Here is a 14,986-nt window from a genome sequence, read left to right as displayed (position 1 = left end):
TATTGATATTTGTCTTTCTAAAAATAAAAAATTTTAATAAATTAAATTTAATGAATATTTAATAATAATGAAATTTAATAATTTAATAAAATTTTAATGAATTAAACATTAACATTAACATTAGTTTAATTTGTTTTTTGACCATCAGTAGAATATCTGGCATGATTCATCATAGATTCTACTCTATTAGCAGTTTCTCTTACAACATCAGAAATTTCATCTGGTAAATGATCTAAAGTAGGAATATGTGCAGAAAGTCTTTTATATACAGAATCTCTATTACTATCTTTCTTGTGTCTACGTTGTTCTTCGTACTTTAATTGTTGTTTAAGAAATATAGCATTTTTTATAAATTCTAAAGTATTTTCAAAACTCTTTTCAGCACCATACATTGTTTTAATAGCACTTACAGCATATTCTACATCATAACATCTACCTAAGAGTTGCTGTTGAAGAGCAAGTACTTCAACTCTCTTTTCCACCATTGGAGGTAATGCTTTTCTTACATGTTCTTGTAATCTATAAAATGCAAGAGATGGTTCATTTGCAACTATATGCATATTTTCAGATATACGTTCAGTCGCTAAAATTAAAAAAATAAATATACCAATATTAGTCAAAATGTAATAATAAAAGTGTGAATAATAAATATAATATAATTTCTAACCTTTTTTAACTTTTGTCTCCAATTCTTGATCTGGTTGATATATTTTTGCAGTCATATTTATAATTATCATAAAATATTGAATTAATATTAAATTTTATTATTATAAAATAAAAAAATCTATAAATATCATATAAAATCTTAAAATTAAATTTAATCAATTAACAAAAAATTAGTTTTGTATTTTATAATATATTTTGAATATTCAACACAATTTTTATATTTTTAATTATGTATATAATATTTAATACAAATAAATTATTGAAATATTTTTCCTCTATGAAAAAATTTTGTATATACTAAACGAACGTTAATTTGTTTTCACCGCCATTTTATTAAACATCCGTTACCGGAAATTAATTACCAGCAAATTTCTGTTTTTCTTTGACGAAACGTGGCATGAAAATATGTGCTGTTGGCACTTCTCTCAAATGTATACTGTTCTTCTACTAAAATAATTATTTCGTTGTCATAAGTGACACGAGATCAGTTGTAAAAAAAGGTAAAAGATATTCACAAATAATTAAAATGTTACATTTATGTAATACTTTTTTTAATATATAAAAAAATTATAATTTTTATGTTGTATATTTTAACAAATGATTTTTAATAAATGATTATAATATTTAAATTCTTTAAATAAGATTATATATAGATTATGGCAATATAGATTAGCGGCATTTTATAAATAAACTAAACTATATAATTTTAAAATTTTTATAAATTATATTAATAAATTTTATAAAAATTGAATTTATTATTTTATATATATATATAAAATTTTAATTATATTATCATATAATAAGTTAAAAGTAGTAATAATTTTCATTCTTATGAATAATATAATTTTTAGCATGAAGTGGTACATAATATTTGCAGCATTGGCTGCTTTTGTTTTTACTACATATGCAGAAGAAGAAGAAGAAACTGCAAGATTATTAATATCTAAACAATTACTTAATAAATATCTTGTAGAAAATATGGATATTGTAATCAAAGTAAGTATTAAAATATATAAATTTATACATTAATATTAATTTCTTTATTTTATTTATAAAAAAATTATTTATTATTTGTAGTATACAGTTTATAATATTGGAAGTGCAGCTGCTTTAGAAGTTGAAATCACAGATAATTCTTTTCATCCTGATCATTTTACTCATGTTAGTGGAGAATTAAATGCAAGAATTGATCGTGTTCCACCTTATACAAATGTTAGTCATACAGTTATTGTGAGGCCACGTAAATTTGGATACTTTAATTTCACATCAGCAGAAGTTTTATATAGACGTAAAGAAGATGCTCCTAGTTTACAATTTGCTGCAAGTAGTGAACCTGGTGAAGCAGTAATTGTATCATTTAGAGATTATGATAAACAATTTTCTTCACATGTGGTAAATTATTATTGATTATAAAAATATATTGTGTATATAATGATAATAAAATATTTATATTTTTTAGGTTGATTGGGCTGCATTTGCAGTGATGACATTACCATCATTAGCTATTCCTTTTGCATTATGGTATTCTAGTAAAAGTAAATATGAAAAATTACTTAAAACTACAAAGAAACATTAATCATATATTTATTTTAAATCATTAAAAAAATACTTTTTTCATATTGTTGTAAGAAATTTAACTATCCTACTTTCTGTATACATCTACTTTTATAATAAATATTATTTATAAATAACATACTTATCTTTTTTATTTTTATATTTAATCTAAGATATGAATATATAAAATACAGAAATTAAAAATTGTTTTATTTATTTATACAGTCTATATAATCTTATATTTAATAAGTATTATCTATTTTTTTTATCTCTTGTACAAATTAACACAATTGTGACATGAATATATATAATAAAATATAGAAAAAATAATTTAATTACTAAAAAAGATAAGTTTAAAAATTATAAAGAAATATATGTATATTATTAATATACATATAAATTATATGTATATACTATATTTTAATTGTATGAATAAAATATGACATTAATATATATATAAATTATTATGACTAGGAATCACATTTTAAATTTCTAAAGTAATCAACCTATATTCAAAGTGTAATTACATTAACTTATTGTATATGAATATATACGTTGTATATATTCTACTATACGTAAAATTATATATTACAGAATGTATAATGTAATACTATATATTACATTATAAATTATATATTACAGAATGTACATTCTTATATCTTATTAATATGTAAAATATATCTTAGTCATGAAAACAACATAAAGAATAATTAATTTTCTAACAAAAATGAATTTATGATAATAAGGCACCAGTCTGATAATTAAATATTTGTTTACAAATTTATGTTAATATGCATAGTTTTATAAATACAATATATTTTTAACTTGAAATTCTATCATATTTTATGAAGTATTCAATGACCTATTTCGTTTAGTTGGTGAATAAGAACCACGAGGATCACCATATACAGGATCAAATGCAGAAAATGGTCTTATTGGACTAATTGGACTTCGTGGAATCGATATGTTTGTAGTGTGTAAAGTAGGCGAACATGGAGTACTTGTTTTTTTTAATTGTGGTGGACATTTATCAACTATAAAAAAATTAATTTCAATTAAGTAACTATTTATAGATAAAAAAAATTATATTATTAAAATAATATACGTACCAAAAACTGCTTTATTCTTTATATTTAAATCAATATTTGCTATTTTATTTTTCCATACTGCAAAATAAGATAGAAGACATTTAAAAAATATAATAAATTAAAATTATAAAATAATTTTAATTTAAAAAAGACTTACTGTAGAAGAAAGTAATTACAACAACAGCAAATGTTCCAAATGTGTAACGATGAAAATACATATAATCAACCCAATGAATTCCAGATAATGGGATGAAATTTTCATATTTTGTTACACGTACAAAAAGCTTACATGTACAAAAAAAAATTATCAATTATATATATATATATATGAATTATAAAGTTTGATATAATTGATGATTATAAAGTTATTTATTTTTTATATATATTTGCTTACAGATATATTTTGTTTTGTAATGTCATTTGCAATAACAACTTTTTGACCTTGAATTTCTTCGTGATTATGCATTAAACGAAGTTTATATTGCATTGTAGATTTTGAAATGTATTGCCGAACACTTACAGTCATTCCATCTGGTACATCAATCTATGGAAAATTAATATAAATAAATATGTTTTCAAATTTCATAAAATGTCTTTTAATTTGTTGTAACTGTAACTTCAATTTTTATAAAAAATTAAACTTACAGTAAGATGATCTAATACAGATTGCAATCCATATATCTCAAGTGTTGCAGTTGGAATAATTTGAGAATGAGTATAAATAAAAACAATTTCTTTGGCGTCAACATAAACAGGAGGAAGATATGTTACTTCTAATGGTACAGCTTCAATATCTTTACTTTGTGCACTTATTTGAATACGATTTTCTAGTGTACTAGAAATTATATTTGGAGAACCCATTGGAATTATATCACAATAATAAAAACCTATAATGAACAGTTTGAAAATAATTAATATACTATATTATCTGTTGCATTATAAAATCAAATTATAAATATACCAGTTGTAATATCAAATCGCGGTTTGATAAGAAAAAGATCTTTCACTCCAATAGACGAAGTCGATGAAACGAATTGTATATTACACGTGTAGGGAAATGAATTTAAAGTAAATAAATTGAATGTTCTACAACCACCTAATCCTCTAGATAGTACATTATTTTCTTTTACTTGTTCATCTTTACTTTTAAGTACAAGAGGAACGCTAAATGTCTCAGTTCCAGTAATATTTCGACCCCTTAATGGAACAATTGATATCTGCATTTATAATATAATGTAAATAATAATTTAAAATTATATTAATATAATTTTTAAGAATTTCCATACAATACCTTTGCAATAGATTGAATATGAACTTCTATTTCACCTTGCATATGAGTTGCAAGACTATGTTTTACTACTGCATAACCAACATTTTTTGCTCGACCTATTCCTGTAATAGGATCTACTGTTAATATTTCAGAAGCAGAAGATTGCCAGTAACCTGGATCACCATCAGGAGATAAAAGTGGCATTGAAAAGCATACTATATCACCCACTGTTAGTGTAGTCTATAATGTATCAAATTTAAATTATAAATAATTATTTAACATATAATTAAAAAATTATAATATTAAACAATAATATTTAATATAGTTAAAATAAATATTTAAATTACCTTTGTGGGAAAAACTATATCACCAATCATCATATGTACATAATCAAACATTGCATTAGGATATTTTTCATTATATGTTTTTACAATAAGGTCTCCATTTTCAATAAATTTTACAGTAACTACATTTTCAGAATTTTTAATAAATGATGCAAGATCAGCCCGATTTAATATAGTTTCAGCATTAACTTCAGCAGCATGAAATTTTGTTCCAACATTATCATAATATTCAAGAACATAATCTAATTCCATACCTTTGGGTAACATATTTAATTCTTCTCCATTTCGAATTCGTAGAATTGATTTCAGAGATAACATCATGTAATGAATAGGTTTAATCTATAAATAAATTAAAATATAAATTTTTAAAATTTTTCTAATTAGATTTATATAGATTTAGATTTATATTTAATATAATACAAATCTTACTTCAACAATAATAGTTATTGACTGTTTTAAATTATATGTTTCTGTGTTTGTAATAGAAATAACTATTTTTCCAAAATTTTCACCAGCCTTTATGATGCCATTTTTATCAATAGTAATAGTTTTAGATGTTGGTGTTAAAGCATGTGAATCCATTGAATCATTTCCATGTAAAGTTGATAATACTTTATAAGTTGTTGAACCATACTTGTCACGATTTGTTTGTAATTTTAAAATAGAATTTGGAGACATTAATATTACTGGCGCATTAAATGGTAATCCTAAATGCGTTAAACGCAATTCTTCGAAAATTTCAATTTTTACAAATGTGGTGAATGTTACATCATTTTTAAAACCAGCTAACATATTGGATGGCATTGTAACATTTAAATAAATAGTTGCTAATCCAGGACTTATTGCTTTGGCTCTTAAACATACCTCATTTTGATATCTAATATTAATACCAGTACCTTCATACATATTATGTAATGTAATTAGATTAGAATCACTAGATGACCATGTAAAAATTAATAATAATTGCATAGAACCTATAATAAGAGGAGTTAAATGTTCTGGAATACCAAAAGCCCAAAGTGGAAATGTTGCACCCACTTTTACTCTACTTGTTGGCACAATGATTTTCACTCCTTCAAGATATAATACGTGTATATCTGCATAATCCTCAGAATGAATAACTTTGTTGCCTTTAGCATTAAGACCAATAGCTCTAACAATAATTTTTGTTTGACCAACTGATTTTCCTTCAAATATACCATTATGATCAATGTGTAAAATATCATTATTTTGTGTAGAAAATTCAATTTCTGCATTTGATGGACCTCCTATTGTTTGTACTTGGTAAATGGTTCCTACTAAAATTGTTAAATTTTTTGGGGAAACTTTCAAAGGAAGAAAGACTTGAATAGTTGCTGATTCACTTTGTACTTCTTTTTCACCTCCTTTACTGATAAAAGTTAATTGAGATTCTCCTTCTGCCATTCCATATATCATATATAATAATTGATTATAAGGAGAATTACCATGTTCACTAGCAGGTAATTGTTTAACTTCTATACATTCATTATCAATTTCTGCTTTAAATTCCAAAGCATTTAAAGATGGTAATTTTATAACATGGCCATTTGTGTCATAAAGTTTTAATGCAGCTACTATGCATTTTCCTTTTTCAATTTTATTCACTGTTTCTATTTCTATTACTGCAAGTTGTTGTATTTCAATTATAGCTTCAGCTGGTTTAGAAGGTAAACAAAGATCTACCAAAGATAAATAAAGTATTCCAGATTTTTTTGGAGTAAGACTAATTGCTTTTGTTGATTCTATATATCTAATATCAGCAATATCATCTACATTTAATACAAATTCATAATATCCAGAACCTTGGCTTACTTGTAAATAATATTTTGCAGTAGGATCATTTAATACCATTAATTTATCAGGAATAATACTAGTATCATTAACTAAAACTACTTCTATAGAAGTTTCTATAAGAGGAGTTTCATATATTTTTCTCTCACTTTCAATTGCAAAAGGAGGCCATTCAGGTATTATTTTTAATTTATTTAATATATATTTTTGATAACCTGTAATTGTAGCAGTTAATGTAAGAGCACCAGTATGTTTCTTAAAAATGATATTTTGATAATAATTTTTTGGTAAAATAACATTCATATCCGTAATTGTCTCTTCTATAGAACCAGAAGGCATTTCTACAAAGCCTATAGTTGAGGGTTTTAAATTCCATTCAATGTGTAAACTTGTAATATTATCGAAAATTCTACCTTCTTCATCCTTTACTACTGTAATAAGTTTTAAATTTTTATCACTATGCGCCATTATTCTTTCTGTATTAAGACTAATAGGACAATTTTTACTATCTTTAAATTCAGGTTGAAAATAAATATGTCTGGGTTTACCACAAATAATTTTCACTGTTTCAAATGCATACGTATTTTTACAATTTGGCAATAAAGGAATATTTGAAATTATATATGTTACATCTACTTCTCCAAGGGAACGACATGTTACTTCAAAGACAGATATATCATATAATCCAGTTGATAAATCTGCACGTTCTATTACTTCAGCAATTTTTTTTTCAGATACTTGAATTTTTCGTGAATAACTTTGAGGCTTGTTTGACCAAGGATGAGGTCCACCTTTAAAAACTATTTTTCTTGATGAACCCACTGTTAATAAACTTTCTTTACTGCTTGGATGTATTGCTATTAAACGTTCATAAGCTGATACAGTAATGTTATCAGTCAAGTATTGACCATTAGCATTATATACTACTGTTATTTCAGATGTTCCAATATCTATACTAGTGACTGCTATAACAGCACATGCAATTCCTACAGGTTCTATGATTTTACTATCATTTTGTATAAAATTACCATTTGGAATGTATGTTTCAAATTTAATATCTCGACAGTCATTAAAAGGAATTTCTTTGGAATCTGTTCCATTAATTAATTTTCCATACAATGCAATGTGAAGATAAATCACTTCTTCTACAGCAATTTCCATGTTATATTCAATTACTTTTAGTTTGGAAGGAGGTAATACATATATTTTTGCTGTATCCTTATTATACTGATTTCTTGTCATAGCAACATTTATTTCTGTTGCTCCTGCTGCTAAAATTCTCATTCCTCCATTTTGAGAGATTGTTGCTATTGAAGGATGTTTACTTGACCATACATATGATCCATCCCCTCCAGTTGCCTTTAATACAATATCATACCTATAGTAATAAAATAAAATTTTATAAAAATATTATTAATAATAAGAAGAAAGAAAGTAATATATTGTAAATAATAACCTTGATTTAGCTTTAAAATCCCATGGAACAGCTAGTACTTTAGGTTGTACAATAACTGAAGTATGAATTAAAAGCTCAGCTCTTGTAGTAGGATGTGAAGCAAATGAAATTTTTTTACCGTGCTTATCAATTATACCATAAAGAATAGCTTCAATGGTCATTGTCCCACACATTATAGGTACACCAATAATATAAGTACCGTTTTGTGTTATTAATTTTGATTCAAAATAATGTTCATCTAATTTTGTTAATACTTCAACTCCTTCTCCAATGTGAAATTTATGATCTTTATTATTATACAATTCAATTACAATTTCATGAGTATGACCAAGTATTAAACCCCAATTTCTATTGGGTAAAACAGCAAGAGTTATATAGGCTACATCATTCACATTAACTGTAGCAGATGGTAAAATAACAGGATATTCATCACGAACATTTTTATCATGTAAAAATACTTTAGTACGTCCTAAAGATTTAGCATATGCAAAATCATGATCATTATCAATTTCTAATATATCAGGATTTTCTGCTTCTAAATAATACTGGCTAGATGGTAAATTTATTTCTTCTAAACGACCTTGACGAGCCTACAATATATTAATAAATATATAATAAATAATATTAATATTTAAAACATATAATAAATACTTATTATATGTTTACATATAATATGTATTATACATATACTTACTTGCATTATTTTGTATTTAAAACTGTCATATGCCATAACTGTTATATCTGATGGAATGATAATTAAATTAGCTATTACAATTAATTCAACTTCTATTGGTGGAACATGTTTATACTCTAAATAAGGTAATTTCACAGAAACCTACAATAAAATATTTTTTGTAAAATTATTCTAATTAAGAAATTTTATATTTAATGTAAACTAATATATAAAATATATTAATACCTTTGCTGTACCAGTTTTTATTCCTTCTAATAATACAATATGTCCTTTTTTACCAGTTGCATCTAATGCAGCAACTGTTGTTGGAGTTTCATATTGTGATTCTTGATAAGTCATAAATCTTAAAACATCATTTGGTATTTTAGAATCTGATATGTGTTTATCAGCATTATCTATGCTCCAAAGAAATTCTACTCCAGCAAGAGTCGTAAATTCATTTCCTACGAAAAAAATATGCATATTTTAAAAATTTATTTGAATTTTCAGATTTTAATTTTAAAGATATAATTTAGATAAAATTTCAATGAAAATTTTTACCTTGTTCATCATATGCACGGACTTCAAATGCTTCTGGTGCTTCTTCTATATATAATTCTCTTGTAGTTGTCACAAGATTTAAAGAAAAAATTGCATCAACTATAACATCACATCTTAAAAATTGACCATTATTAACATCTTCAGCCAATACTATTGCAGTGTTTCGAGTAGATTCTCTTGTTATTATTTGTATCAATATAGCAGAAGAACAAGTTCTTTCAACATTTTCATTTATAGGAATTAATTGAATAATATCTAATCGTGATGTTGACCTGTTATTGGATAAAATTAATTTTAAATATAAGTTCTTTTAACATTTTCATTTATAAAAATTAATTGAATAAAATTTAATCGTAATATTGATTTGTCGTTAAAAAAAAAATTATTTTTAAATATAATATTATAATAGAGTTAAAAATTACAATTTATTTAAAACAAAATAAAAATTGTTTATTTTAATAATAAAAATATTCTTTAGTAAAAATTTTAAATAAATAAACAATAAAATAACAATAAATAAATTTAAATTGTGAAAAAAAGGAATTACCATTGATAACAAGCACCATCAGTAACTTCAAGTGTAAAATTTACAGCAAAATCATTAAATACTGGTAATAAGACTCTGGGAACATTTAATCTATGTACTGTGGCATCTGATATCATAGAAAATAGAATAAAAAAAACCGTGAAAAACATTATTTTTAAGGATAAAATTATAAATCCAACCATAATTTCTTCACGTGTATCAACGGCAATCTACAACAATCTCTAAATAGATTTTAAATCAGAATCAGAATATATTCTTCGATAATTATCGACAATTATCGATATTCATGATCGATATTTATATTATATTAATTTAATTTTTTTATAATAAGAGAAACATAATTATTGTATTTCCAATATTTCTTATATTTTTATTATTGATTAATATTAATCTTTTATTAAAAAAAAAATTATTTAATTTAAAAAAATAAACGATATTTAAGAATTATAAAAAAAATGTTCAATTTTCAAGAATGTGGCCAATCAAAAAAGATTATAGCAAACATGTAATGCTCATGAAAATATTGCTTAAATAAAACTGTTGATTTTCTATTTGCTACTTAGTCTTGTTATTTGCCAAAAAATACAAGCTGTTGATGTCTCGTTTATTTGATAAAATATTTTACATAATATTACGTATGATAATTAATGATTAATATATTCTGAAACTTATTTTGTGAACAATTACTAGTCTATTATTTTGGAATTTTTAAACTATATTAGAATAATTATTCATAGATTATCCCGCGTTAGGATAACTTTAAAAATATTATTTGGGTATGTTGAATTTATTTTAAAACTAATTAATTCCGAAAGTAAAATTCATTCGTAAGAATGGCCGATGAAATAGAAACAATTCGACTTGCCAATGACGATATCGAATGTATGGAAGGAGAGATAGATGCTGATGATGTAGATGAAGAAGGTTCGGATGGAGTTGTAGTTCCAGAACTTCAGGGTACATTATCCAAATGGACAAATTATATACATGGCTGGCAAACTAGATTTATTGTTCTCAAAGATGGTACTTTATCTTATTACAAATCTGAACAGGACAGCGGATTTGGATGCCGAGGTTCAATAAGTCTATATAAAGCTAATATTAAGGTATGAATTAGTATGAAATTTTATCATAATTTTAAATCAATTTTATATAATTTTATTTCTTTGATTATTTTTATATAACTTATGATATTACTCAATATTATTTGTTTTATTAGGCTCACGAATTTGATGAATGTAGATTTGATGTATCTGTAAATGATTGTTTAGTATGGTATTTAAGGGCAAGTAATCCAGAGGAAAAGCAACGTTGGGTAGATGTTTTAAAATCTTATAAGGTATTAAAATTTTATTATATAAATTGAAAATATTATATTATATATGTATAAATTTAATAAATGTAAATTAAAAAATATATTTGTTTATTTTATATAGTCAGAATCTGGTTATGGAAGTGAAAATAGTTTGAAACGACATGGTAGTGCCATTTCACTTATATCAAATACACAATCTATTACAAGTGCAGGTAGTTTTACTAAACGTGGAGTTAGAGGATTAAAAGAGAAATTAGCAGAACTTGAAACTTTCAGAGATATTTTGATCAAACAAATTGATACTTTACAAAAATATTTTGATAATTGTGCAGAGAATGCTAAAAATATTTCTATGAAAGGTATATAAAGTAATAATTTTCATTTATATATATTCATTTGTTTTATATTCAATTATTTTATATTTTCTTTTATGTTTTAAACAACTGTTTATTTTTTGTTTCTTTTTTTTTTTTTTTTATTTGTAATTGAGTAGAAAATATTTGTTTCAGAAAATAAAGTTGAGACAATGTTTAATCCAGCTGAACAATCTGTAGACTTTAAGGGTGAAGCAATAACATTTAAAGCAACAAGCGAAGGTGTTTTAGCAACATTACAACATTGTGTGGAATTAATGGTACAACGAGAAGATGCATGGCGTCGTAGATGGGAAAAAGAAGTTGAAAGAAAGCGAAAAGTGCAAGAACTTTACAAAGCTCTAAAAGAGCAAGTTACAATGCAACAAAGTGATTCTCCAAGACCTAGAGTTCTTATTCATGGAGGTCCAGATTATGAGGTTAAATTATATGAAATAATATTTAAAAAAAAATATATTTTAAAAAAATATATAATATAGGTAAACAAACAATTTAATGTTTAAGGAAGGTCCACATAGTGCTCTCTGTGATGAAGAATTCTATGATGCAGTAGAAACTGGATTAGATAAAATTGATGAAGAGAATCAATTGAGAGATCGTTTGAAACAAAAATCAGTTTCAGTTTTAACTACTCCTATCATGTCAGCAGTTAAACATAGACTTTGGCCAGAGGTAATTATTTGTTTTAAATATAATTAATTAATTAAATCACAATGTTATATTATTTGATTTATTATTATTATCTTTAGATAGAAAAAATAACGATGGAACAATTGCATTATGCACGTCTTGAAGTAGGAGCTGGTGGATGGCAATTATTTGCTGAAGATGGTGATATGAGAATGTACAGACGTGAAGAAGAAGCAGATGGTTTAGTGGTAGATCCTTTGAAAGCTTGTCATGTTGTAAAAGGAGTTACGGGTCATGAAGTTTGCGAAATATTCTTCAGCCCTGAATACAGAACAGGATGGGAAGCTACTCTTGAAGATATGACTGTAATAGAACACATTTCCAAAGACACTTTAATATTTCTACAAACGCATAAGCGAATTTGGCCAGCAAGTCAAAGAGACGCGTTATTTTGGTCACATATGCGTCGAGTTTCTGATGATCAAGATCCCGATGCACATGATTTATGGATAGTTTGTAATCATAGTACAGAACACCCTGATTTTCCGGTAAATTTTTATACAATTTTAGCAATTTTTATATATGCATATATATAAACATCTTTATATACATATATTAAAATATTTATAGCCAAACACTGGAAAATGTGTAAGGGTTTATCTAACTGTTTGTCTTGTGTGTCAAACTTTCATTGATCCTCCAAAAGATGAAGAAGAAATAAAAAGAGAAAATTTAACATGCAAAATAACTTATTGTTCTGTTGGTTTGTATTATATCATTTTTCATTTAATATACTAATAATACATATCTTTCTATAATTAATTATTTTTTTTTTTTTTATTTTTATTATAGTTAATCCTGGTGGATGGGCTCCAGCATCTGTTCTACGTGCTGTTTATAAAAGGGAGTATCCAAAGTTCCTTAAACGTTTTACTAGCTTTTGTATTGAGCAGTGTAAGGATAAACCAATTATATTCTAAGAATAATTGATAGAATTTTCATATTTTCCATCCAATTCTTCATCTATTACATCGAAGCATTTTCATGCTCTTAATGTATTAATATATTAAAGAAGAAATCAGAAATTAAAAAATAGAAATTCAAAAACAAAAATTCTCCTAACTATAAATGAAAGTGTTTTATATACTATTTTTTTTATTTGCTTAACATAATTGATGTGTAATATATATACATATATATTATAATATTATAATATATATGTAATATATATGTATATATTATAATATTATAATATATATGTATATATTCACAGCTTAGTAAAATAGGATATAAACTGTTACATTGAAAGTGATTTATTAAAGCGTAAGGGTACATATACTTCCAAGAATAACTTTATAACGCGGAACGCATGCGCTAAAATACTGTTTGTAAATTATATTTACTCCTTTAAATAACAGCTTGTTACTTTATTGTTATACAGAATGCTGTCGCAAGTCACTTGTACAAATCTTAACAAATTGAATATATACACATTTATCTATTGTTATATTATATATCCAATTAAATATGAAACTGTATAATACAAATTATATTGTTATTTTTATTTATACATAAAATGTATAATACATTGATATACAGTATAAAGGTCAAATGGGAAAACATAATAAAGACTGTTGTAGATTTGCTGTAATTATTTTGCATCTATTATATTAATTTTTGTTCATTCCTATCATTGTGAAAATTATATATTTATTAATTTGATATTTTTTTATTTATATATAATTTTATATTTTTTATAAATAACGAAAATTTTTTGATGTACATATTAATGATGAAATATGTAATTAAAAAAATATAGAATTTTGAAATTAAAGGTCAAAAAATTTTTGTAAGAAATAAATTTATTTCTACAAATTATTCAACTTAATTTAAAAAAAAATCATATATATTTATATATGTATATGTACATTTTTTTTATATTTTTTATATAAAATACTTTTTTGTCTCATATTCTTTACTTTTAGTATATTGAAATCTGAATTTTACTTCAATAATTTCAGTTTCAAAATATGAAAGAAGAATATAGAGATATAAAAATTTTTTTCTATTCTCTTATAAACTATTGTAAATTAAAATAATGGCCAAAATTAAAAATATATAATTTATTTAAAAATTATAGTTTTAAATACTTTTTTTTAAAAGCATTATATAAAAAATAACATTTTAAACTAGAAAATCTCGTAACAAAAATTTTAATTATAATATAAAAATTTACTAAAATAATATAAAATATTTTTATGTATAGTAGAATAAAAATAAATTAAAAGTTAAATATTATTATAATATTCATAGATCTAATTATTTAATTTTAGCCATTATGTTAACAAATCAAAATTTTATATGGATACAATATTTAAATTGGACATTACATTAATTGTAAACTAAAACAATACAATTTTTTACAATAATATAAGTCTATTGATAAAAATTGTATTGAATATAAAAAAAAATATTAATAAACAATATATTTACAATGTATCGTTCACAAATATGTTTATGTATTATACATATCCAAAAAATAGTTTTTGGTTTTTGTAAAATTCAAGTCAACTTATATTAAATTTAATGAAAATTAAATTTAATAATATTTAAACCCAATATAATCATACGTTTATAGAAATATATATATTAAATAAAATTAATTTTAAAATTTAAAAATCTAGTATTTTTTAAAC

The 14,986-nt window shown here is 23.7% G+C and overlaps 4 protein-coding genes across 6 annotated transcripts; 2 read left to right on the top strand and 2 right to left on the bottom strand.

Moving 5' to 3' along the window:
• Nucleotides 1-73: 73 nt before the first annotated feature.
• LOC551585 (BLOC-1-related complex subunit 8 homolog) lies at nucleotides 74-812 on the bottom strand. The gene is made up of 2 exons (XM_623977.5): nucleotides 668-812; nucleotides 74-583 (listed from the first exon to the last, which is right to left on the bottom strand). Exons 1-2 carry the CDS (start codon nucleotides 735-737, stop codon nucleotides 126-128), a joined length of 528 nt encoding a protein of 175 aa, XP_623980.2. The 5' UTR covers nucleotides 738-812; the 3' UTR covers nucleotides 74-125.
• A 192-nt stretch (nucleotides 813-1,004) lies between these two features.
• On the top strand, nucleotides 1,005-2,361 carry LOC551559 (translocon-associated protein subunit beta). Its single transcript, XM_623951.6, has 4 exons — nucleotides 1,005-1,166; nucleotides 1,518-1,662; nucleotides 1,744-2,058; nucleotides 2,126-2,361. The coding sequence occupies exons 2-4, from the start codon at nucleotides 1,519-1,521 to the stop codon at nucleotides 2,240-2,242; spliced, it is 576 nt and encodes a 191-aa protein (XP_623954.1). The 5' UTR covers nucleotides 1,005-1,166; nucleotide 1,518; the 3' UTR covers nucleotides 2,243-2,361.
• Nucleotides 2,362-2,714: 353 nt separating this feature from the next.
• LOC100577501 (nuclear pore membrane glycoprotein 210) lies at nucleotides 2,715-10,207 on the bottom strand. Its single transcript, XM_003251677.4, has 14 exons — nucleotides 9,972-10,207; nucleotides 9,425-9,696; nucleotides 9,110-9,327; nucleotides 8,885-9,025; nucleotides 8,191-8,780; nucleotides 5,352-8,112; nucleotides 4,926-5,261; nucleotides 4,600-4,818; nucleotides 4,270-4,525; nucleotides 3,954-4,195; nucleotides 3,703-3,852; nucleotides 3,466-3,592; nucleotides 3,330-3,386; nucleotides 2,715-3,254 (listed from the first exon to the last, which is right to left on the bottom strand). Exons 1-14 carry the CDS (start codon nucleotides 10,151-10,153, stop codon nucleotides 3,064-3,066), a joined length of 5,742 nt encoding a protein of 1,913 aa, XP_003251725.1. The 5' UTR covers nucleotides 10,154-10,207; the 3' UTR covers nucleotides 2,715-3,063.
• Nucleotides 10,208-10,533: 326 nt separating this feature from the next.
• LOC409312 (collagen type IV alpha-3-binding protein) lies at nucleotides 10,534-13,941 on the top strand. Of its 3 annotated transcripts, none has more exons than XM_006571324.3 (9): nucleotides 10,541-10,747; nucleotides 10,821-11,077; nucleotides 11,191-11,310; nucleotides 11,408-11,645; nucleotides 11,796-12,079; nucleotides 12,165-12,332; nucleotides 12,410-12,838; nucleotides 12,921-13,053; nucleotides 13,143-13,941. In XM_006571324.3, exons 2-9 carry the CDS (start codon nucleotides 10,856-10,858, stop codon nucleotides 13,268-13,270), a joined length of 1,722 nt encoding a protein of 573 aa, XP_006571387.1. In that variant the 5' UTR covers nucleotides 10,541-10,747; nucleotides 10,821-10,855; the 3' UTR covers nucleotides 13,271-13,941. The 3 variants fall into 3 exon arrangements, with proteins under 3 accessions (XP_392830.2, XP_006571387.1, XP_026296695.1); XM_026440910.1 differs by lacking the exon at nucleotides 10,541-10,747 and having other exon boundaries at nucleotides 10,784-10,928; nucleotides 11,024-11,077; XM_392830.7 differs by having other exon boundaries at nucleotides 10,534-11,077.
• Nucleotides 13,942-14,986: the final 1,045 nt, after the last annotated feature.

The sequence above is a fragment of the Apis mellifera genome, linkage group LG1 (assembly GCF_003254395.2).
Source record: "Apis mellifera strain DH4 linkage group LG1, Amel_HAv3.1, whole genome shotgun sequence".
Classification (NCBI taxonomy): Eukaryota; Metazoa; Arthropoda; class Insecta; order Hymenoptera; family Apidae; genus Apis; species Apis mellifera.
The sequence above is the reverse complement of the archived record's forward strand: the minus strand, read 5'-3'. Positions and strand labels throughout refer to the sequence as shown.